Source organism: Channa argus, chromosome 13 (genome assembly GCF_033026475.1).
Source record: "Channa argus isolate prfri chromosome 13, Channa argus male v1.0, whole genome shotgun sequence".
NCBI classification, from domain to species: Eukaryota; Metazoa; Chordata; class Actinopteri; order Anabantiformes; family Channidae; genus Channa; species Channa argus.
Window position 1 is genome coordinate 297,044 of NC_090209.1, and position 24,678 is coordinate 321,721.

General features: G+C 40.3%; 1 protein-coding gene across 3 annotated transcripts; it reads left to right on the forward strand.

Annotated features, from left to right (window-relative positions):
* The first annotated feature begins 1,992 nt into the window (after positions 1–1,992).
* asxl1 (ASXL transcriptional regulator 1) lies at positions 1,993–24,108 on the forward strand. 3 transcript variants are annotated; one of them, XM_067526228.1, is made up of 11 exons: positions 1,993–2,351; positions 5,472–5,554; positions 7,511–7,628; positions 7,964–8,165; positions 10,635–10,795; positions 11,080–11,164; positions 13,140–13,306; positions 16,102–16,198; positions 18,004–18,109; positions 19,957–20,953; positions 21,045–24,108. In XM_067526228.1, exons 1-11 carry the CDS (start codon positions 2,295–2,297, stop codon positions 23,649–23,651), a joined length of 4,680 nt encoding a protein of 1,559 aa, XP_067382329.1. In that variant the 5' UTR covers positions 1,993–2,294; the 3' UTR covers positions 23,652–24,108. The 3 variants fall into 3 exon arrangements, with proteins under 3 accessions (XP_067382329.1, XP_067382330.1, XP_067382332.1); XM_067526229.1 differs by lacking the exons at positions 1,993–2,351; positions 5,472–5,554 and adding an exon at positions 5,842–5,860; XM_067526231.1 differs by lacking the exons at positions 1,993–2,351; positions 5,472–5,554; positions 7,511–7,628; ... (1 more) ...; positions 10,635–10,795; positions 11,080–11,164 and adding an exon at positions 11,222–12,778.
* Positions 24,109–24,678: the final 570 nt, after the last annotated feature.

Below are 24,678 nucleotides of genomic sequence, written 5' to 3' on the forward strand. Positions count from 1 at the left end.
CTCCGGACACTTCACTGGCTCCCCATCCATCTTTGCATTGAATACAATTTCTGTCTACTTACCCACCAGTGCATCCATGGAAATGGCCCACAATATCTTAATGAACTCCTCACACCACAATCTACAACAAGACATCTTTCGTTCCATCAATACTTATTGTCTCTACCCCTCAAAAACCAAACTCCACACAATGGGGGATCGAGTTTTCTCAGCAGCTCTCAGCGACTCTGGAACGCTCTGCCTGAGAACCTGGGGGCACCACAGACTGTGGACTGTTTCAAAAAACAGTTAAAGACTTTTCTGTTCAGGAAGCATTTTAAAGTGATCATTACCTTTTTTTATGTGATTTTATGTTTATAAAAACATCTAAAGCATAGAAACATATATTTCTATGCTTTAGATGTTTTTATGTTTTATTCTTGCTTAAAATCTGCTTGTGTAGAACATTTGTTGACAAACGTAAAGTTTTATAAATAAAATTTATTATTATTATTATTATCATTATTATTACATTTTAGACCTGCGTGAAGGGGTCCTTCTATTAGTTAACTCCAGCCAGAATACTTTGTAGACATGAACTTTGTTATACTTTTTTCACATTTGGAATTTTAGAGTACTAGTAACACCTCGGCTTAAAACAAACACAAGCCACTTCCTCCTTTTCACCACCACTTTGTTAGACAGTTTTGCTGTAATTGCATTTCCTGATTGTCATAGTTTTTTGTAGTTTGCGAGTTACAAGGTATATGGGAAGACAAATACATCTGTACTTGATGTCAACATCAGTGACCTGTTACGCTGTTAAATGTCAGCTAATATCAACTCATTAAATACTGAAGAAAAAAACGCTACAGATACCTTTAGGGAGACATCTCCTGTTTTTTCATCAATAAAGCCATAATGGTATAAAGCTTGAGTTTCTTTTTTGTGAACTTTCCAAATCAGGTTTTTGCATTATATTAATTATGAATATAAATGTGACATACTGGGTATATCACTGTTAAAATACCCATCTCTTTTCTGATATGTCATATTTTGAAGTTCAATAATCTCATAAATAGGAGTTTGTAATTTATGCTTCATAGTTTGTGGTGATGAATGCCTTAGTTATTACAAATGTAAATTGTAAATTAATGAATAATGTTTCAGAGTGAAAGCACTCAAATCACATTTTTTCAGAACATCAATTAGTTCAATTACATCCTCAAAAGTCTCTTTTCCTGCAATGAAAAATATAGAAATAGCAAAAATTGCTAAAATCCTATCGAAATCTAAATGGCTGCCAAAATGGGAAAACACTGAAGATGAATAAATTTTCTATTTGAGAAACACAGTTAAAGAAAAACGTGTATTCCAGAACTCCATCCATACAGTCATTAATCCATTATCAAAACTGCTTTTTCCATTAAGAGCCCATCTCATCTGTCACTGAGTGAAATTCCACAACTCATAAATGTCAATGTTTTGATTAAAAGCCCCTGTCCATGGCTTTTGTTGACCAGTGGGTTGTATTCTTTCCTTTTTAAATGCCATACATACAATGCAATTTTAGTACTTTAGGGAAGCTCATGTACAATCCTTGCTGGAACTCGTGATCTTCTTCCTACTTGAATAAATGGGCCTGGTTCATTGTTACATGATTTAGTCAGCTATAATGTTCTCCAAACCTTTTATGTTGACTGATAACGTTCAGTAATAAAAGCAGCTTATATGTGTGGAGAGAAAATGTTGATCGTGTAGTCAATAAGCCTAGGAATCTGTTTTAATATGTTGAATTTTGACAACATTTTACTCTTCTGGTTGTCTCAGTTTCTTTACATATTATATAATGTGTCTCTGGGGCATGGAAGAGTCTATCAAAATGGAGCTATTCTGAAATCACATATGATTGTTTGCATGCACCATCTCTTCTCACGTAGTATTTGCATGAGGAGGGCCGGACGTTGTTTTGTTGCATTCCTGCAGAGGGTTTGACCTTTGACCTGGTTGTTACATTCCAGAGAGGCTTGTCCTGCACCAGCACCACCACAGCCAGCACTGCACTCACACTGCTCTGTGCTAAAGAGGGACGATGTGTCTTGAGCTAGTTTAGACAAAGCACTGGGCTACTAGCGACAGTTATCAGAGACAAGCAAACATCGTATCATCGTCCAGAGCTACAGGACGTCTCGATTTGGGTCCACATAGTGAATCTAAAACGTAGTTAGCAGTTTTGCTAAGGAGCTAACTGCCCTCGTATTGAGGTTGCTTTGTAGACACACAGCAGGCTAGCCACAGATATCAGCGCAGAGGAAATGAAGGACAAACAAAAGAGAAAGAAGGAGAGGACCTGGGCCGAGGCAGCTCGCATGGTAACTGTATATTTTATGCATTTAACTAGCTGCATGTAAATCATTTTTGAATCAATGTGAGGTGATTGAGCCAGCAGTGTTTGAATATTCTCCTCACGACTAGAGGTAGGGCTCTGCTGTAATTTCAGCTGACGCTAGCTTTTAGCATAGCTGTGTTAACATAGTCAAGAGACACATTATGTGCGCTTTAAATGTTACTTGTAATACACATTTTACATTTGCAGCATGCGTCTGTGGCTGCTGGCAAAAAAAAAAAAGCTACGCAACATGCTAACGCTACTAGCGCGCTAATATGTTGCTACCTCTCTTGTTTTGAGCTCTTTGTTTGCTAGGCAGCAAGCTAGCTAGTCCTACGCCTATTGAGATCAGAACCAGCAGAATAACATAAGAGTTACGGTATCGCCACAATTACTTCAAGCACATTCTCTGACCAAGCCAGTCAGCAAATCGTGACGTTGTTAATGTCGTTAATGTATGTTCTTGCTTAAATTGGAATAACGCTAACGTTATAGAAGCTACATACTGTTTTGACCATAAAGCACGCTAATGTTAGCAAAGCTGGAAGCTAACATTAACCACCAACTCACTTTTCTTGAGCTTCACTTTAGCTCGGGTAGTGAGGGAAAATTCCAAAAAACGCTGTTAACGTTTGTTAAATGGTTACGGTTCTGTTAGAAGATCAACAACGAGCAAAATTAACAGATAGGGAAAGTGCAGTCACATGAAACAGTTGTATGGCAGGAGTTAAATATCAGCAGTGGGGGTGGGGTACCTCTTACAGCAAATTAACTCATTTGAATCAAAATAGACATTCACAACTGAGGAATAGGTTGTGTGTCTAACAAGTAACTTATTTGATATTTTCTGTAGAACTGTGATCAGTTGTAGGTTTTCACATTGTTCAGTGTTTAGGATAAACATAGTGGGTTCAGTAGCTAGCTACTATTGCTGGCTAGATAGGCCCATGCTATCACAAATAGATGTGGCATATAAGGTTGTTAGGAACCAAGCTGAAAATAATTTTGTGAGACATGGACCTGAGATATATATATATATATATATATATATATATATATATATATATATATATATACACACAAACATATAATATAGTTATATTTTGGTCCTGGCTTCAATTGGAGTCTCTTTAATTTGCAAAGCAGTTTGTTTGCAAAGATCGAGTCAGATTCATTATTAATGTACGTCTCCAAGAATGTAATAATGTTTTATGTGTTATTAAAACAACAGTTAGTAACTTTAGTATAGTGTGTCGAACTGGTGAGTTTCTTTTCTTCCTGGTTGTTTTTATTTATCCAGTCTTTTGAGATCACTGTTGGTAGCACACATCTCATGGTCCTAAAAAGTTGGGTCAGATTATTGTGGATAAACTGACCACATATAATTAATTTAATGGAAATGCATGATAAAATAGCTGAACTAACATTAGCTTTAGGAGGAAAAATAGCAGCAGCTGGAGCCTCATCTGTTTTACAGATCAGGTTCCTATTCAGTTGAAAAAGTACCTGTTCTGAAGTAGGAAATGAAAAGATTCTCCAAAATAGCATTCTGAAAACTTTTATAATTTTATAATTATTACTCCCTGTGGTCCAGGCAAATGAAAAAAGGGACTCTTTTGATTGTAGTTCTAAGAATGATGAATAACTTTCTCCAGTCCAAAAAAATAATTTTGGGATAACCATGACCTGGATGAATGGGAATCTTCCAAAACACATATCAAGTAATAGTTTTCATTTCTTTCTTCTTTTTAAAATACGTGTGATTTGGGATCATTTTCAGCTGGGAAATCCCTCTCCTGTGAAGATTGGACGTCACCTTTCAATTCAGTGTTTAGGTTCACAAACCTGCAGTTGTAGTGACCTATTCATTGGTAAATGGTAAAACTACAATATAACTGCTTTCACACACACACCACCACCTTAAACTTTTCTAGACTTTACTCGAAACTACTGCATTGAGCATGCAAATGTCAGTCAGATAGCTCTGACATTACTTGGACTTTAATTTTCTAGCCCCCCAGTACAAAGTCCAAGTAATGTAAGTGAATCTTGAAATATTGGGCTTATTTAAAGCAACTTCTCCTTTGTGTGTGTGTGTGTGCACTTTTTTTCTGTCTTGCTGTGGCTTCTGCATGCTCTGGCCAGTTGCCACCAATCATTGAAATTAAGCAGTTTCACCCTATGTGGGAACGCTTTTGATTAGGAAAATCTCCTGCTGTGGTGTATACGGTAAAACAACAACTCCTGCGTATGTCTGGAGCTGATTCTCCAGACATTGTTAGGAGGTCATATGCAAAATGGGCTTATGTAACTTTTGCTAGCACTAGTATAAAACTCAAAATCAATCCACTCTGCTCATCCCAGCCCTCACTCTTGCTGAACTGCTTTGTTATTATTCAACTGTTTCGCCACTCCTTTGCATAGCCCTTAGTATTATTCATTATCAAAGGAAAATAAAGGACAGCGATCCTCTGTGCAATAATAAGACAAATCCAAAATAAGATACATTGTGGAGCATAATTCCACTGAGCTAAATAAAAAGTTAGCTCAATACATAGGCTACATGCTTCTTTATTAAACATTAGGAGAAATGTATAGTTGAGTGCAAAACTTTGCATCTCCTTACTTTCAAATAGTAAAATGAGTAAAGCAAAAAACATAGTTGATGAACTGAATTATCAGACATGCCAAAAATGGTAAAGGGGTGTATAAAAACCAAGTTATAATTTTCATTATTTACTATATTACAAATATTTGCCAATTCTTTACGGCGTTGATTGGCCTGATTTTGCAAATTATTGACTAGGTGGGTTATCTAGGAGGATAAATCTTTGCAACTATAACTTTCTTTTTATACACTTTTGACCATTTTTACTTAAGATAAAGGAACATTTATTAATGTGCGTTAAATATTCCCATTAAAAAATTCTTTGATTAAAATACTCTTCGCCATTTCGACAGGAGGGATTTTTTTCCTTTTTACTCATCAGTAGTTGGCGCAGCCTTTGAGTCACTTGCTTTCTGACTGTAGGTTGATGGGCTTAAGGGTGTGTTTTCTGGGTTTGTCTTTCTGTGTGGTGAAATTAATTTGGATGTTTTTCAGGTTTTGGAGAACTTCTCTGATGCACCCATGACTCCAAAACAAATCCTCCACGTTATCCAGACCAAGGGACTGAAGGAAATGCGGTCAGAAACACATACACACACTCACACACACACTTCTCTGTAAATAGAAACCATGTGGATTTATAAACCACAAGAAGCTGTGTAATATTTGTTCACAGTTACAATGTTATTGTTGCTGTATTTTGGTTTAATAATATTGGCAACAGTGTCAACATCTGTTCCTATTAGTATTTGATTTGTTGGGTTTTTTAGTAGTCAGTGATAGACCGAAGAGATCAACTACAAAATGCCAATCACTGTGATAATAACTGAGGTTTTCTTCTTTCTCCATGAACTACTTGCTACCTGCTGCTGACTAAACAGTAGGTAAGTTGGAGGACCGTAGCCCGTTATTGCGTTAACATTCCTTCTGTACTAATCGTCTTTTGAATAGTAAATGCAAACAGTCAACATTACAGTCACAATTGTACCTAATACCAGCCATCGGTTTTATTGCACAGTTCGATTCATTTTTTAATTTGGCCTCTGTACACCATTGAATTAAAAAACTAAACACTCAAAATTTGAACAAAGTCAAAACTTTTTGCTTTATTTCAAGGGGATTGAGAAAGGTGTAATCTTCCGGAATTACACAACCCCATTTTTATTGGCTCATAAATAGTGGCACAAATCCTAGAGGTGGTTCTGATTGTTACATTTGCATTTGATAGCTGTTCACTGAAACTCTAAACATAAGGTTTAAAGAGATGTCTATGCAAGTGGAGGAGGCTGATCATTAGGCTGAAAAAAAAAAGAAAACACAATACTAATAGGACACAGCTACGTATTGCAGATAATGACCTAAAACATACAGAGAAAGCTACCCAAGAAATATGAAATTCATCCATAGCCAAATCACCTGATCTCAATCCAATGGAGCAATTTTTTTTTATACAAACTGGAGAAACTGAAAAACCCAAAGACAAGCAGCGGCTGAAGGCGGCTGCAGTAAAGACCCGGCAAAGTATCTCGCAATGAAATCTGGCATTTGGTCATGTTCATGGGTTCCAGACTTCAGGTAGTCATTGCTTGCAAATGATTTTCATCCAAGTAAACATGTAAATTTGTTCCATTACTCGATTATGAGCCATCACAAATGAGGGTGTGTGTATTCCTGAATGGTTATTGCCACACTTTTGTCAAACCCCTTTCATTTAAGATGTAAATGTTGACTGCTTACATAGTGAGAGTCAAATACAATGTGGTTGTGTACAGAGGCCAAAAGCTGACATTGTTCCAATATTTATGAATCAACTGTAATTCCCAGTTGCATCCATTCATTATTTTTAAGTCTCAATGTACATGTGAACTGAGTAAGGAAAACAGAAAATGTCAGATATCAGAGTGCCAGGTTTTTGGGGGAAACATTGAAGAAAAAGTAACACACTGTACTTCAAATATATAAAAACCTGTTTAACATCAATTAGCTACAAGTGGTGAAGTTAATCATCAAATTGATAGGAATATTATATATAGGCAAATTTTAAAATAGCAGTTTGCACTAAATTCCCATTTTTGTTGCCAGTACCAACGGCCATTTGAGTAAAGGTTATAAACTGCACAGTATACAATAATGCTTATATGTAACTGGAATGTTCTTTCGTTTCTGTTTAATGAAAGGGGTCAGTGCAGCCCTTTGTTTGTCTTGTTTGTTCTATGCATCAGAGCAATAGCGAACTGGTATTACCATTAAAAGCCCCTGCTGTATAACATGTGACATGGCCCAAAAATTAGCTAATACAACCAGATGTATTAAAGAAGCAGACACCACACTATAAATACTTGTTGACATTTTAAAATTGTATCACAACTGCTAGACACTGCTAGTTTTGGTCATTCTGGAATGTCATTAGGTCAATTCTTGAGAAAAATACATATAACTACACTGCTGCATCCTTATGTCTTTTGTCTGACCTGTGTCCCATAAAATGAGCCCTAACTAAGTTTGTGTGTGTGCGTGCGCACTCCTCTGTGCAGTGGAACAGCTCCTTTGGCCTGCCTAGTCACCATGCTGCACTCTCAGGTAAGAGGAGACAGAGTGAAGAACAGCATCTTCTTCAAGCTGCCTGGGCGGATGAGCCTGTTCACTCTGAAGGTACTTCATCTTTTTCTCTATGCCTGTGAATGTTATTTATGAGTTTACATTACCTTTCTATTGATGATGATGATGATAATAAAATTTTGCTCCAGAGTGTTGTGTTTGAAAAATGTTCTAAATGTAACAGATACAGGTTGTGTGGGTAATCATTTTTTTTGGGAAGGCTTTTCTTTTTTACCAAAATATACCTCCTCACTTACTTGTTGAGATTCACTAAGGTGCTGAACACGATGCAGACCTTTTTTTTTCTCTTTAGGATGACACATTTTGACAAGCCTCTTTTTGTTCCAGTTAAAGAACCCTTTTATAACTTTGTACCGTTCACACTGTAGAAAAATGCTCTGCAGTGGACGAAGACCGCCTCAGAGTCAGAGTCTCCAACAGAAGCACCTGGCAACACCACTCTGGCAGCTTCCAGCAGCAGCACCTCTGCATCAGGCTCAGCTGTGGCCCAGGTCGGACCTACTGAGACTGCTGAGCAGGAAAGCTGTGACTCCACTGAGACCAATGCTGCTGCCAGTGGAGACAATGACGGTAACACTAACCAACAACCCTGGGGGTTGATGGACGACTGCTCTACATCCTGCACCACAGTCGCCACTGTAGATCCCAAGTTGGAAAAATGCTCGGATTCATTAAACAAATCCTTTAATTTGCTTTGTCATTTCAGAGACCGCCACAAGATAGAATTTAACAGATAATGTAAAGATTGACATATAAGAACACACAATGACTCAGTGACCCTTAGTAAATCACTATTTCTTTCAACTGACAGATGTTTTTATTCGCCAAAAACGACCTGAAAAAGTATTCAGATCCAATAAGCAGACTGAGAACTTGATTCAGATTTAGGTAAAATTCAATTTAACCCTATTCCTGGTGACGGCTGGGTTTGGCTCATGCCCTTGACAGGCTAAATTATTTAAATGACAGCTAGGTGCAGTCAGTTTACTGACAATTTAGTATATTTGATTATTTAATTATTAAAATAGTTGCATAGTCTCAAAAATAATTTTAAAATAAAAATCGGACAAAAAGGTAGGTGGTTCAAAAATCCTAGACTTAAGGAATTTTTTTGCTAGGCCTTAATAGTTGAGTGGCTAGATGGAAATCAGTTTGAGTTAAATTCATATAAATTATAAAGAAAACAAAACAACAAATGAAATGATCTGTATGTTAGCTGTCTCTCTCTTTTTTCCTTAAAATTCTTTTCACATTTTCTTTAAGTTTATTAAATTTAATCAATAATTGTAGCTTCAGAAAAACGACACAGAAAATAAAACTACGGCTGCAGGAAAAACGGGTACTTGTATATCATTATAACATGTTTTTATCTACATGTCAAACATTGTTTAACAGTGTAGCTGTTTTCTCTGCTGTCTGAAAACTATAGCATTTAGTCAACTCTGCCCCCTTTTTATTACAGACATGTCTGAAGTCTCTGCTACCCAACATCTTAATAATGGACCATCTCTTTTGTCAACCTGTGAGGTTTTGCCCATGAATCACTATAGGGCCACAAAGAAGGCCACAATAAACTAAATATTGGATAGACAACCTGCCTTATCAGACCAATTAATACAACATACTGTTGAAAAAGGCCGTCTTCTACGCCGTCTTTCTTTTTTTTAAACTTTGGAATGATAAACCTAGCAGCAAAGGGTCAAGTATAGCCAGTACTAAGCATTGTTAAATCACATCAAAGTTTATTTACATAGCCCTTTCCAACAACCGACAAGTTGACCAAAGTGCTTTACAGTAAAAAGAAAAGTTTTAAAATGCAGATGCATAATAAAAACTGAATCTTCAGAATCACAGATAAATGCGGAGATGAGGGACTGCAAGTAGGCTCTGATCCTGTGAGCGCAATGATCTAGATTGCCTTTATAGCTAAGGGGGTTGGATAAATAGGGTGGAGCAAGACCTTTCAGTACCTTGAAAACAAAAGTTAAAATGAATCCTCGATTTGACTGGTAGCAAATGAAGAGCACAGTCAAGTGCTCCACAGAATGCCACAGGAGAACCTTTCTCACAGTGGCCATTAAACTGTTTAACTCATCCCTGTTCTGTAAAAAGGAGGGGGACTAAATGGTCAAAATGGACAAATACTATTGTATTCATTTTTATTTCATTTATGTTTTCTCTAGCTTGGGTTTTCTTATTTATTGATCAGTAGTTTGTGGTGGTCTTGTTCATTGTCTTGGTTGTTGGAAGTTTTTTAGCTTTTCTACTTTCCACATGGAGAGCAGCTGTATCAAGGCAACACAATTTCCCTATGGGATCAATAAAGTTGTTTGATTCTTGAATCTTGAAAATAACACCGGCGTGATATGTTCATGTCTTGAAGTCTTTGTTATTACATTATTAGCCAATCCCTGTGCCCAGGTTGATCGCAATACTGATCCTTAGGCCTGGCCATCTGAATTTTTTATAATGTTGCCAGTGTTTAGAAATGTGTGTGTGTGTGAGATAGTGGAACCTTGAGTGGCAGTTTTATGAAGACTGGGTTGTTGTATTGTTTTGTATATTGTTTTTTTTTTTGTTTTTTTTATTGCATGTGTAAGGCCTGCTTTACACAAACAATAAAAGTCTTCAAATAGTTCAGAATTCAGCAGCTGGGGTTGTAACCAAATCTTTAATCCGGTGGTTCCCTATGAATGTTTGATCAGACTTCAAGCTCGTCATTTTCTGTCAAATCTCCCAAAACCTTGTATTCTCTTATGAACACTGTAGGTGGTCAGACTCCTTTGTCTTTTAAATGTTATCCAAGTTCATCTTTATGCTCTTACCTTCAATAGTGCTTTTCTTTTATTCTTACCTTCTTAAATCTTTTAAGGCTAGGGTTAGAGTTATACTTTTGTAACTGATATGTATTAGCAATGGTTATGTTGTTTTTCAATTTTAATTCGTACTTGTTTTTATCATTTGATCAATGCAGCACTTAGTCATGTCCAATAGTGCAAGGTGCTCCATGAATTAATAAAGTCTTTTCCTGACCTGTAGCCTCAGTGGATGAGAGTTCGTCAAGTGCCTCCTGCTCTACAGAACTCCAGGCCCCCAGCACCCAGCCTCAGACCCGCCTCAGTAAGGCAGCAGGACAGCAGGGACGTACAGACACACAGCAGAATCAACATGCTCAAACCAGGCTTAGCCGTTCAAGACAGGTAAGCAAGCTGCATTTTTAGCTAAGCCACTTGCTTTATAATGGCAAACATATATTAATAAACCACAACATTAATAGAAGCCCCTTTCAAACATGCACTGGAATTCTAAAATTCTGACTTTTGTCTAGAGGGGGTGCTTGTGAAAATTCAAATGTCCAAATGAAATGCTGCCAACATTATCCAGAAATGACACAGCAGCTTAATATATTGATTATATAACTGTCCATCTCACCATTTGTGTTTGTAACCTCTATTCATGTTGGTCTTTTACTTTTTGCATATAGTCAGGGAGGCAGAGGAAGAAAGCAGTCATGATGCCTCGTGTCGTCCTTACCCCTCTTAAAGTGAACGGAGAGCATGTCCCCTCAGGTGAGAGCCAATGTTTTGTCTTGAGAACAATTACATTACCAGTACAGCACTTATAAATGCAAGAATCCGAAAAGCTCATCAGTCTGACAATTGAAACCAATGTAATTTTTACATGGTCAAACCAATATGTATAGTTTAAAGAAAAATATGTTCAGCCAAAGAAAAGAAAGGTGGATCTGTGGTGGTTTTAAGCCAGTTCCATACAAAAATGAACTTGATTTCAAAATGGCACGTGAGCACAGGCATCCAACTCTGCGGATTTGTGGGGGCACAATTCTAAAAGTAGGTATCAAAGCTGTAAACACAACAATCTTACTGTGATTAACATGACGGCGGATGAAAGATTCAGGCAGAGCTTATACCAGTGTTATTATCAGAGTTTTACTTGTTTATTATTTGTGCTAATAAACACATTTTCTTGCTTCTTTTGTACTTATAGTGATGTACAGTTGTAAACTAAAGTTGGTGAAGTCTCACCTCACAAGAGTCCTCTCTGTCCTTCCTCCTCCACTCTGTGCACGAGGAGCAGTTTAGCTCAGAGAGACCAGACAGACAGGAATTTAGGTCCGGTAATCTCACTCCGTTCCTTTCAAGTGCCAATAAAATACATTGAGTTAAGCACACTGCAATCACATACATGAGTGTGAGGCTCGTAGTTTAAGCTGCAGATATGTCTGCAAAATGTTTTTTTTTAATCAACATTAGATGATGCTGGTAAAACCAAAATTGAAGAATCAGCCCAATCAATGAACCATTAGTTTTGTGTAATGACTCATCTGATTTTCTTTTGTGTTAAGCAATATTGTGTAGCACATTTTGAAATTTGTAATGATCACCCACTGAGATGTACATTTTATCCAGTTATTAACACACATTTAAAGCAAATTTGCAAACAAGCTGATCATCATCACTGTTGTAACAGTTAGATGAGTAGCTGATGCTGGTGCGGTTTGATCAGTGTAACTAGCGCCAATGTGTAAAAAAGCAGTGAATGTTTGGTGGACTGTTGTATGTTCTTACAGCTGTGGCAATCGTTCACATTTTCTGTTGGGTAATATATTAGTTTGCATTTGTTAAAAATTTATTACAATACAATCACAAGCAAAAGATGTCTATTTACACAACATATCAGATCTACTTCCAGTTCAGAAGTGAAGCTGAAAGACAAAAACTGGTGATGGAACAATTCCTTGTTGCTGGAATGCATAAGGTGCATAGGAGCAAATAAATAAATTATGGCCTCTGTCCCAAACATTATGGAAGGCACAGTAAGTAAGGCCTATTCTTTCCGCAAGAGTGTTTTTATTTTTAATTTTATTATTTTTTTTTAACAGATTTCAGTATCTAAGGCTGTACAAAAAGAGGTCTGCCATAAAGATTGTTTGAAGATTGATTCAAAATGTGTGATTTTTAACACCGGGTTATTTACAGTGCATTCGGCAGTTTTGTCTTTTTAATATGGGGCAGCTGTAGCTCAGTTGGTAAGGCAGTTGACCATGGACCACAGGGTCAGTGGTTCAGTCCCCGCTTCAGTGGTTCAATCCCCGCTCCCGGCTACAAGTCGAAGTGTACTTGGGCAAGACACTGAACCCCAAGTTGCTCCCGGTGGGTCAGGTGAGCACCTTGCATGGCAGCCACCACCATCGGTGTGTGAGTGTGTATGGGAATGGGTGAATGGGAATCAACATTGTAAAGCGCTTTGGATAAAAGCGCTTTACAATTTACTATAAGCGACTATTTACCATTTTAATAAATTTGCAAACATTTTAAAAATTCTGTTTATCACTTTGTCATTATGGAGTACTGAGTGTAGATTGACGAGGAAAAACAACTGTAGTATCATGCTGCAAAATAACAAAATGTTAAAAAGTGAAGGGGTCTGAAAACTTTCCGAGTGAATGGCATTTTTGACTGGCAGATGGCTTTAGCCTTAGCATCAGACTGAGTTAATAATTTTTCTAACATGGGTTCATAGGGCCTATGAAGAGGAGTCGAGGAGGGGTGGATGTAGACTTTGAAACCCCAGGCTCCATCCTGGTCAACACAAACATCAGAGCACTTATCAACGTGCGAACCTTTTCAGCCTTTCCTACACATTCACAGCAGCAGTTGCTGCAGCTGCTGCCAGAGGTTGACCGTCAGGTATGCTTCTATTCATATTTTTAAAAAAGAATTTACTGCATATTTTTCAACTTTTAAGGTTTGTCGACATCACAGATTTGCTAGTTACTTACTAATTGCTATCAGCTATGACTCATTGGCCACTTAATAGGTACATATGTTCAGCTGCCCAATAACACAAATATCTAATCAGCCATCTTATGGCAGCAACTCAGTAGGCAAAAAGTTAAGGTTATATATTTATAAATGTCTATAATGGTCTTAATTATGTGGCTGGGGAGTGTTTTATGTGCAAAGGTATTATTCATTTATTTCTGGTAAATTATCCACAAGGTTTTGGTATTTAATATTCCCTTTATAATCCCTTAATTTTAATATTGCCTTAGGGTGACCTATCAAATTGAAAGATTTTATTTATTGCGTTGTTGGATTGATTTCATTTCTTAAGTTTTTTTTTTTTAATGGTTTTATTTTATTCTGTTGGGATTTTTATGTAATGTGGTAAGTGTTTTTTTTTTACTGTTGATGTGCAAGCCCACTGAAACACATTCCAATCGACAGTGTCGACTTGGCAGTAAAGTATTGAATCTTGAAAATGCCTTTTGGATGCCTTACCACTGGTTATAACCGAGGTATGCAAAAGTGTATTTCTGAATGCACATCATGTCAAACCTTGAAGCAGGTGGGCTCTAGCAGCCACAGAACACACTGGATGCCAGAAAACAGTTAAGAACAGGAGGCTGAAGCTACAATTCACAAGGGCTTACCAAAATTGGACAATAGACAGGATTGAAACAACAATCCCTGCCCTGAGTCTCAACTTTTGATGTGACATTCAGATGGTAGGTTCAGACAGGCATAAACAACATGAAGGCATGTATCCATCCTGCCTTTTATCAACATTTCAGGTTAGTGGTGGTTGTGTTGGATCCCGTAGCACAAATCGTTAACTGTTCGTTGTTTAAATTCAGTGTGTTATGTCATTATATCAACATGGACCAAAATCTCTAAAAGATTTTTCCGGTGCTTTGTTGAATCAATAACATGAAGAATTAAAGTGGTTGTAACTGTATGAAACCCCAGAGTAGTACCATCATCCACATGCAGTTGTCCAACAGCAGTTTCCTCATAGTGATAAATATAGCATCAGCTATCAAGTTTTGGGGGTGACTGTAGTTAGTAGAATAGGGGTCTGTGAACCCCACGGTTAGTGCTTTGGTTTCAGTTTCCTCCTGGCCACATGACAAAACTCTGAAACCCCTGTAGTAGGGCATTCAATCATGTCAAGTTGGTTATAACTAAAAATGGGGGGGGGAAGCCAAGGCAAATATCACCTTTTTTGATTCTTGCCAGTTTGCACATCTGATTTCGTCTTTACTGTAAAAGGTGCAAGAAAGAAGATGAATTTGTGTGCAGCAAAAATTGCAGCCATGAGATTGAATTAGTAACTGAATTAGTAGATTGAATTAGCTGATGGAATAAAGCTGATGAGCCAAACAATGAAGTTGTGGGAAAGAGTAGTGGAAGCTCGGCTAAGGGCAGAGGTGAACATTTGTGAGCAGCAATATTGTTTTATGTCTAGAAAGAGAACAACAGATGCAGTATTTGCTTTGAGGATGCTGATGGAGAAGTACAGAGAAGGTCATGGGGAGTTGCATTGTGTCTTTGTAGATTTAGAGAAAGCTGTGGTATTGTATGAGGACGTCTGGAGTGACAGAGAAGTATGTTAGAGTGGTGCAGGACATGTATGAGAGCTGTAAGACAGTGGTGAGGTGCTGTAGGTGTGACAGAGGAGTTCAAAGTGGAGGTGGGTCTGCATCAAGGATCAGCTCTGAGCCCCTTCTTGTTTGCTCTGGTGATGGACAGACTGACAGATGAGGTTAGACAGGAATCTCCGTTGACTAAGATGTTTGCAGATGACATTGTGATTTGTAGTGAGAGCAGGGAGCAGGTGGAGGAAAATCTAGAGAGGTGGAGGTCTGCTCTGAAAAACAGAGGAATGAAGCTTAGCCGCAGTAAGACAGAATACATGTGTGGAACGGTGAGGTTACAGGGAGCAGAGGTGAAGAAGGTTCAGGACTTTAAGTACTTAGTGTCAACGGTTCAGAGCAACGGAGAGTGTGGAAAAGAGGTGAAGAGGCGAGTGCAGGCAGGTTGGAACAGGTGGAGAAAAGTGTCAGGTGTGTTGTAGAGTATAGTAAGAATGAAAGGAAAGGTGTTTAAGATGGTGGTGATACCAGTGATGTTCGGCTTAGAGACAGTGGCACTGAAGAAAAGACAGGAGACAGAGTTGGAGGTAGCAGAGCTTAAGATGTTGAGCTTCTCTTTGGGAGTGACGAGGATGGACAGGATCAGGAATGAGGACATCAGAGGGACAGCTCATGTTAGATGTGATGGAGATAAAGTCAGAAAGGCCAGATTGAGGTGGTTTGGACATGTTCAGAGGAGAAACTGTGAATATATCGGTAGAAGGATGCTGAGGTTGGAGCTGCCAGGCAGGAGGTCTAGAGGAAGACCAAAGAGGAGATTTATGGATGTAGTGAGGGAGGACATGAAGTTAGTTGGTGTGAGTGAAGAGGATGTAGAGGACAGGGTTAGATGGAGGCACATGATTCGCTGTGGCGACTCCTGAAAGGGAGCAGCCCAAAGGAAAAGAAGAAGAAGATTCAATTATTTTAATTAGTAACTAGTTGAACTATTTAGGTCATGTTGAAGTATAGTAGATTACTTATTTCTGTGTGTTCACATTTTTTTCCTGACGTATAGGCTATAACTATATTCCACCAATGTATACAGTATTTCCTCTCTCCTTGCAGATTGGACCAGATGGAATGGCAAGACTGAGTAGTTCAGCTCTCAATAACGAATTCTTCACCCATGCCTCGCAGAGCTGGAAAGAACGTCTGGCTGAGGGTAAGTGGCAGTATTAAGCTGCATATTAACCGGAGTGTTCTTAGCACTTTCTTTCTATGCACTACAGTGCGACTGTGCCGCACAGACAGAGCGGCCCTCCACCAATTTCACAGTTGTTGGTTTGATCCCCGGCTCTTCCCGTCACATGTCGATGTCGAGGTAGAAAGGCGCTATATAAACGCTAAATAGACTTTAAAATTTACCATTTTTAAAGTCCAAGAAAGTCCCTCCAGTACGTGGTAACATGCATTTTCACAGCATGATCCAACTTGAAGATTACAAAGTTTTAGACTATTAAGTCTTTTAGACTATTAAGTCTAAAACCTTTCATTTCCATTATTAATTATTTTTTAGCCTTCACAGTGATTTTTTTTTTTAATATACATTTAATTTGTCACATTCAGAAACAATTTTTTTCGAATGTCATTTCAGTTTTAGTTTCTGTATAAGATGACTATTATAACCTAATAAACAAAAAAGCAACGGATATATAGCACTTTCTACCTGTTGGCACTCAAAGTGCTTTAAACTGCTTTTTATTCACCCATTCGCACTCACAATAACACACACTCTTACAGCCAGGGGGGAGCTGCTATGCAGCTGGCAAGCACTCACTAAATTAGGGTTCAGTGTCTTGCTCAAAGACACTTTGACATGTGACCGGAGGAGCTGGCGACTGAACTTACAACTGTGGGATTAGTGGATGACTGCACTACCTCCTGTGCCCTGGTCGCCCCAATTAGTGGCACCAGGTGTGTTAAATTTGATTTGGTCTATCTCTAAGGGCAGTTTCAAGCAATTTGCTTAGAGCAACAAAATTAATGGGATCAGGAAAACCACTTTCAGAAAACCTTAGTATGATTTAGATAAATGTTGATGAAGCTAGACAGATATAAAGCTACTTTAAATTATTAAGGAATATCAGTACTAACTGTGAAAACCATAATCCCGAAAAAAAAGAAATGTAGATGCACTAAGACTCTTCCAACAAGTGGATGACAAAGGGGCCTATAACAGGTGTTAGAAACTTTCTCAACAGCGAAATAAGATTGCAAAAGAAAATTAAACAACACCATTTCAACAGTCAAACATGGTGAAGGCTTTCTGATCTTTTGGGCGTGTATTTCTGCATCGGGAAAAATCAGAAGATTTTAATGCAAAGCCTCCTACCATTATGCTAAAAAGCTAAAAATGTAGAGGCACTGGGTCCTTTTAACGAGACAAAAATATTATGAGTGTTTTGCCATTTAAAGACTACAAAAGCTTTTCTCAGTTGACCCAAAGTTTTTGGAGGTTATAAAAAAAAAAGAGGACATACAAATAAAGAAGGATGCAAATGTTTGCACTGATTTATTTTTTATTATTTTACTATAACTTTAAAATTTTACACTCATTGTCTATTTTTGTTACTTCAGATTATGAAGAAACTTTTGTATTATCTGAATGTGCATTAAATCTTTTGTTGATGGGAAAAGCACTCATACCAGCTTTAACTCTTTTCTGGGACTTAAGCCTCAAAATAAGGAACTGGGGATATAACTTATAACAAAGACTGTACAGTGTATAAATACTGAACCGGAAACAGGGCACTTTGTAAACTTATTATAATTTCAAGAACCATTCAAATAACTCAAATAATAAAATAAAACGGTAGCATCGTTAGTTTTGGAGTTTAGAGTTTCTAAATCTAATGAAATGACAATGACAGCTAAGTATTGTTTATTCTAATAACTATACTGGGATACAGTTTGTAATTTAATTTGTCAAACTGCCCTTTCAAGCTTTAATGTCTGTTACCTGTTTAGGTGAGTTCACCCATGAGATGCAAGTGCGATTTCGACAAGAAATGGAGAAAGAGAAGAAGGTTGAGGCGTGGAAGGAAAAGTTTTTTGAAGAGTACCATGGGCAAAAGTAAGAGCCAAATCAATTCAATTCTTCATTGTTGAAGCCGTTAGGATTTTGTCATATTTGGGGTAGTTCATGGGATATGTTATATTATGGTTACTACTAATTTGTTAAAATTATTGGCAGAAATTATTTTTAAAAACCTTGATGTCAATTTTGTGTTCGTGTGTTAAGACGTTTACAGTTGCAAAGGTTTACATACACCCATCAAGATTGTTACAGCAATATTGGACTATATAGTATAAATTATAGTCTCTATCGATGTGTACCTACGCTACGATATGTTCGTACGTGATTCTTTTATACTTGCATGACAGACATACATGTCCACGAGAGGGCAGTATCGTAGTAACCTCAATTTGCTGAAAATGAAGAAACAATCCAAAAACAGAAATTATATGCGCGGTTCTATAATTCGCACTCACCGTCTGTGAACGATAAAATGGACCTGATTAACTTTGTCCAGACCCGTGCAGGAGTGATTCTTTTGCACGATGCTTTCCTGAAGTGTGGAGCGCGAGCACAAAATTACAATGACAAGAGAAAGTTTGTGAAGCCTCTGGAGTTCCCTTGTTTTTCGCATTCATTGCTCAGATGAGGATACAAAGTATTTTATAGACATAGACATCTGCAATGTCCTGTACTTTGTTGTTATTGAATAAACCTATGAATAAACCCTAATTTATTAAACAACATATATAAATATTATATAAAATCAGTGTGAACATCTAGGCAGGTCTGAATGGTTCCATTTCTTGTTCTATTATTCTTTTCTTCTTCTTTCTGGTTCTATTTGTGTTTTGATCCTGACATTATCCATTCAGCTTGGTCAACGCACACCTCAGCATAACTTGTTGAGGTGCTGGGAGATGTGCATGTGGGGCCTCTGCGAGCTACAGTTAATTCTTTTTTTCTTTCTACGTCTGTGTCGACGTTTATGTGTATCAATGTAGAAGTATAAAATGGCCTTTAGAATGATTTTACAACTGACAGTAAATGTAAAAGAAAACCCAGAGAATTTGGAACACATGGTTTAATTCAAAACTACAAATCCCACACACCTAGCTTTTGGTAAACTGTCTCCTCAGAAACTTTAGGCCCTACAAAACACTTTTAGTAGTCCTCCTTTTCAGTAATTCATCCACTCTGTGGAAAGTCCACTGGCAGCAGAAAAGCGCCTTTGTCTTTATGTTTGTCCATGTGATCAACTAAAAACTTGAGTTAAGACTTAAATTGTTGATTTTGTAGTTTTGTCTTGGAGAACGGCCAACTCACTTGACCTAGTGGTTCCTGGTGTGTTTCTAACCATGTATTGATGTACAGTCCATTAAACTGATCATCTTTGAATCTGCAGTTTGTTTAGAAATGGCTCCAAGAGACATTCCTAACTTGTGTAAAACTACCATACTCTTTCTCAGATATGTTTTGAGCTCCTTGGACTTCCCATTGTACGGGGAGTTAGTCAATCCAATAAGTGGATTTTTTCACGTGGGCACAGAGAAGCCAACTGTTGTAGTCAGTCACTACTACTAATGTTATGTAGGCCTAGTAAATTAGAAGATATTTTCGAACATTCAGCCTCGCTGAATCAATAACTTGAGTGAGTGTGTTTGTTGTGGTGGTGGTATGTATAATTGTGATGCTGTGTTGATTTCAGAAAGCACCAAATGAATTAAACACTGCAACAAATTATTGGGGATTTTGTTACAAATGTATAGTCCTTTATTCAAAGAAATTCTTCAAAGCTCAATGTTGCCATGCCAGTCATATTTGTATTTCTATTCTTTGCTGTCTTCCTTTTGAAATGCTTTGCATTTCCATATTGTGCTAAACTATAGTCTCTGTATCTGTAGGTCTGGCCTGACACAAGAAGAGTCTCTAAAGCTTACCATGAATGAGGCCAGTGAAGTTGCAACTACTGTTCTGGATAGCGATGTGGCTGTGGTAGCAACTGGTGCCCCCAAGAGACGCAGTGTGGGTCGGCGAAGAAGAGATGGCAGGATGAGAAGACGCACTCGAGCTGACTTGCGCCGCAGGGCACGTCGGACTCTTTGCAAGGCTGCTGCTCCAGCCTTGCCATCCACAGAGGCAGCTGAGGCCAACGCTGCACTGGATGTATCAGCAGTCTCAATTGGCTCACCTATGTCTGAGAACACAGTTGTTCAAGGTGAAGTGGTGCTGCAGGCCGATTGTGGTATTGATCTCCCAACTGAGAGTGCCTCCCTGGAGCCAAAGCCCTCTCCCACTCCAGAGCCAGTCACATTGCCAACTACCATTCCTACTCCTACTCCCACTCCCACCCCCACCCCCACTCCCACCCTCAGCCCCAGCCCCAGCCCAGCGTCCACCAGTGCAAATGAAGAACCTGATGTTACAGCTCGTCTGCTCCCTGAGGAAGCTGCACCTGTACTGGCTTCAACCTCTTCCCCTTCTTCCTCCTCTCCTTCTTCTTCCGCATCATCGCCTGCTTCCTCACCCTCCTCGCCCTCTGATAGACAAGGAGCTTTTGCTGCAGGCCTGGACTCTTCTTCATCCTCCTCAGCATCCTCCAGTGCTGCAGTTACTGCTGATCCACTGGATGACACTGCCTCCGTGGTCACATCCATTACAGGGGGTACTGCCACCAGCAGTCGTGAAAGCAGCCCTTCAGCCAGCCCAGCCACCACCCCTGTGCCCAGCACACAGCTCAAGGAGCAGAAGAGAAGGCCTGAGCAGACCCGGGCCTTCTCCAGCTTCCCCGAAAAGAGGCCACGGCTCGATGACCGTCAGTCCTTTCGTACCACAATTGACGGTGTCCGTTCGGAGAAGCCGCAGCCGACAACAGAAGAGCCCAAGGTGCCGCCTATCCGGGTAAGACTTTATTCCTTAAGCATGCACACATAAAAATGTACCTGGTAAAGTGACCTGAATGACTAATGACTATCTTTTTTTCTTGACCCAGATTCAATTGTCCAGAATTAAACCTCCCTGGGTCAAAGGGCACCCCACCTACCAGATCTGTCCCCGGATCGTGCCACCAGGTGAGGGCTCGCGGAGGTCGGGGACGGGGGGCGCACGCACCCTGGCAGACATCAAAGCCCGTGCCCAACAAGCCCGCGCCCAGCGCGAGGCCGCTGCTGCTGTTGCAGCCTCTGGCGACGGGGCAGGGCCGGCAGGGGTCAGGCTGCGGCCTGCTGCTGGGCTACCGGATAGCAGCAATGGACGACGAGCGCGAGAGCATCCAGGACCTATCGAGCCCGGAGGAGGAGGAAGTGGAAGCAGAGGGGATGGTGGGATGGAGGAGCAGGAATCGTCTTCAGGCACTAATTCGTCTGGAACACAACTACTGCTTCTCAGTGTAGATCATATACCCCAGCCCTCCCCTTCACTGTCCACTACCTCAACCTCCATGTCTTTGGAGCCCTCGCAAACACCAAGCCCTTCTCAAGAGGAGGTAACAAGGGGGCCCGAGCCTGGAGATGAAATAGAGGCATCATTAATGACTGTCCAGACCTCCTCTAATGGCCTAACAGACAAAACAGCTGATTCACACTCCCCAGAGCCAGAGATTCTATCTGAATCTCTGACCACCCCTGTGCCCAGGCAAAGTCAAGTGACAGAGTCTGCTGCTTCATTAGAGAGGGCAAATCATTGTTATGAGAAATCCTCACTGGCCCCAACCTCAATCCCGGATTCCCTACCCAGGTTTGGGGCTCAGGGTGTAGATGTGATTCAGACGCTGGCCAGCTCCTGTCAGCCCAAAGAGCAGGAAAAAGGTAAAGAGGCTGGACTTAGTGGTGTCATCCAGCATGGGTCCCACCATGTTGACCACCAAGAGCCGCTCCCTCAGTCAGCTATACAGACTCAGCAAATAGTTGCATCCTCTCCACTAACTGTGGATTCCTCTGCAGGAGAGAAAGACGATGAGGCTGGAACACCACATAGCGACTCCACAGAAACCGCTTCAGACTGTGAGGATGAACAGCACCAGCCTGACCAGGACTGGTGCTCAACACTGAGCACCCAGAAAAATGGCCAGCTGGTCATCTACAACCCTCATCATAAGAACCAGCAGCCAGTCATCCAAGCACATGTTTCAAGTCGCCAAGGACAAACGGTCATTCAGCCTTGCTTCCCCAGTAGCCTGCCTTACCCTCAGCACAGCCACTCCCATTCCCAGGACCACCAATCTCTCTCTACAGCCCACCCACAAGGGCTCAGGGACACCAACATAGTGATGAAAATGGATCCTATAAATGATTGTAGAGCCTCTAGACGGAGCTCTGCTGAAGAGGAGTGTCAAGGGGGCTTAAAGCCCTCTGTCTCTCACCCAACTGTTGCAGCTGCCTCAAAGAGACTGGGCAGCGCAGTCAGACCAGTATCCAGTGTGGAAGCCAACAACCCTTTGGTCACCCAGCTGTTGCAGGGCAGCTTGCCCCTGGAGAAAGTTCTACCCTCTCACTCGGCCAACAGGCTGGAGATTAGCCGATTGCCAAGGCCCCAATCCAGACCCCCAGTGGCAAGGACACCAGGGCCATATCACAGGCCTGAGATCTCAGCCCAGTCTCCTAGTCCAGAGATGAGTGCAGTTCCTCAGATTAAAAACTCTCCAACAAGCCGCCCACTCTCATGTCTAATGGAGGTCTCAGGTCTATCACAGTATCAGTCCCAGCAAGCCCCTGGGGCTGTCCCAGTCATCACCTCTCTCCCACCCGCATCACCCTCCTCTAATTCAATGCCCTCCAAAAGTAAGTCAGATTTCAACTCTCAGGCCACTATAGAGTCTGTAATTATCAAAGAGGCACGTGGTTCTCAGCCCTTACAGGAGACCGCTCCAGATAGGTCCCAGGCAACCCATCGGACCATGCCCAATGGCCCATCTCCTCCCCATGCAGACCCCTGTCCGACAGAGGTGATGCCTACTATTAAAATCGACTTGAGGCCCCCACAATCTAAGCAGCCGCACCCTCACCAACAACAGCTGTCACCCTTACCCACTGTAAAGAATGAAGTCGGAGCGCGGCCCTCTTGCCAGGCTCTCATCAAATCCTCCCCCATTTTAGCCATGAGTGTTACCAAAAAGGAGCCTTCAAGCTCTATGGATGGTTACCTGAGTGGAGGGGCAATGGAAGGACTGATCAACATGGAGATGACTTTAGCCAGAATGGCAAAGAAGGAGCATAGCAAAGCTCCCTATTCCTCTGGCTCACCCACCTCCTCACCTTCCCCCTCCTCTGCACCATCCCTTCCTTTCCAGGTGTATGGGAAGCTCCCTAAACAAGTTGGAGGCGGTGGAGCAGTAAGCTACACAGCCAGTGTTTCAGTGATGGACAATGGTGGTTTCTCCAGGAGCATGGCAGATGGTGTGCTTCAGCTTCGCCCCCACTTGGCCTCCAGCCAGACCACCCTTAGCATCCAGGCCTTTACAGACAGTACAACTGAGGAGGTGGCACTTAAATGCTCATGCCGTCTCAAAGCCATGATCATGTGCCAAGGCTGTGGTGCCTTCTGCCATGACGATTGCATTGGGCCTTCCAAACTCTGTGTCTCATGTCTGGTGGTCAGATAGCATGTTTAAGTCCCTGTGCACTGTAGATCTGCTTTATGTACATTATCCACAGCAGGACTGGGGTGCTACAGAAGTGTACAGAAGTCATATTAGGGTAGCACACACAGGAGGTGCCTGACAGGCAAGATTTGTAAAAAGTAATTGGTATGTATTTTTTGTTGTTGCAGATTTTCAGATTTTTTTTTTTAGTTGTACTGATTTATTATTATAAGTATTATTATTATTATTATTATTATTATTATTGTTGTTGTTGTGAATTGGGGGCATGATTGATTGTAGATTGTGCCTTTTTTGTTTTCTCTACTCAAAAACATTTACCTCATCTTATCTTGCTCCACCTGTCATCATTCGGTGGCTATAATTGTTTTTGTCCCTTGTTTCCTTAGTAAACAGGGATTTAATGTTGTGTCTTTGCGCAAAGAAGTATTTTTTTAACCATTAAAATTAGTAAATGACATTGTTTTACTGGTTTGTGTTTTGACTCCCTATATTTCTGTACCTAGTTAATTAAAAATGGTAAATGGCCACTTATATACACACACCAATGTCATGCAAGGTGCTCACCTGACCCACCAGGAGCAACTTTGGGTTTAGTCTCTTGCCCAAGGACACTTCGACACATAACCTAGACTGGGTATTGAACCCCTGACCCTGTGGTCTGTGGACGACTGCCTTACCAACTGAGCTACAGCTGCCCATTACAATAAAAAAAATCAGTTAGTTGTGGTGGGGTCGTTGACTCTTCTGTGATGATAATTAATCACAGATATTGACCTTCCCCAGTTAAGACTTTAAGTATTTAGGGTCAACGGTTCAGAGCAACGGTGAGTGTGGAAAAGAGGTGAAGAGGCGAGTGCAGGCAGGTTGGAACGGGTGGAGAAAAGTGTCAGGTGTGTTGTGTGATAAAAGAGTATCAGCGAGAATGAAAGGAAAGGTGTTCAAGACGGTGGTGAGACCAGAGATGTTGTTCGGCTTAGAGACTGTTGCACTGAAGAAAAGACAGGAGGCAGAGCTGGAGGTTGCAGAG

Coding starts and splice junctions, on each gene's coding strand:
- asxl1 (XM_067526228.1), top strand. CDS start 2,295: ATGAAGGACAAACAAAAGAGAAAGAAGGAGAGGACCTGGGCCGAGGCA. Junction 2,352..5,471: donor GGGCCGAGGCAGCTCGCATG/GTAACTGTATAT, acceptor GATGTTTTTCAG/GTTTTGGAGAACTTCTCTGA. Junction 7,629..7,963: donor TGAGCCTGTTCACTCTGAAG/GTACTTCATCTT, acceptor TTCACACTGTAG/AAAAATGCTCTGCAGTGGAC.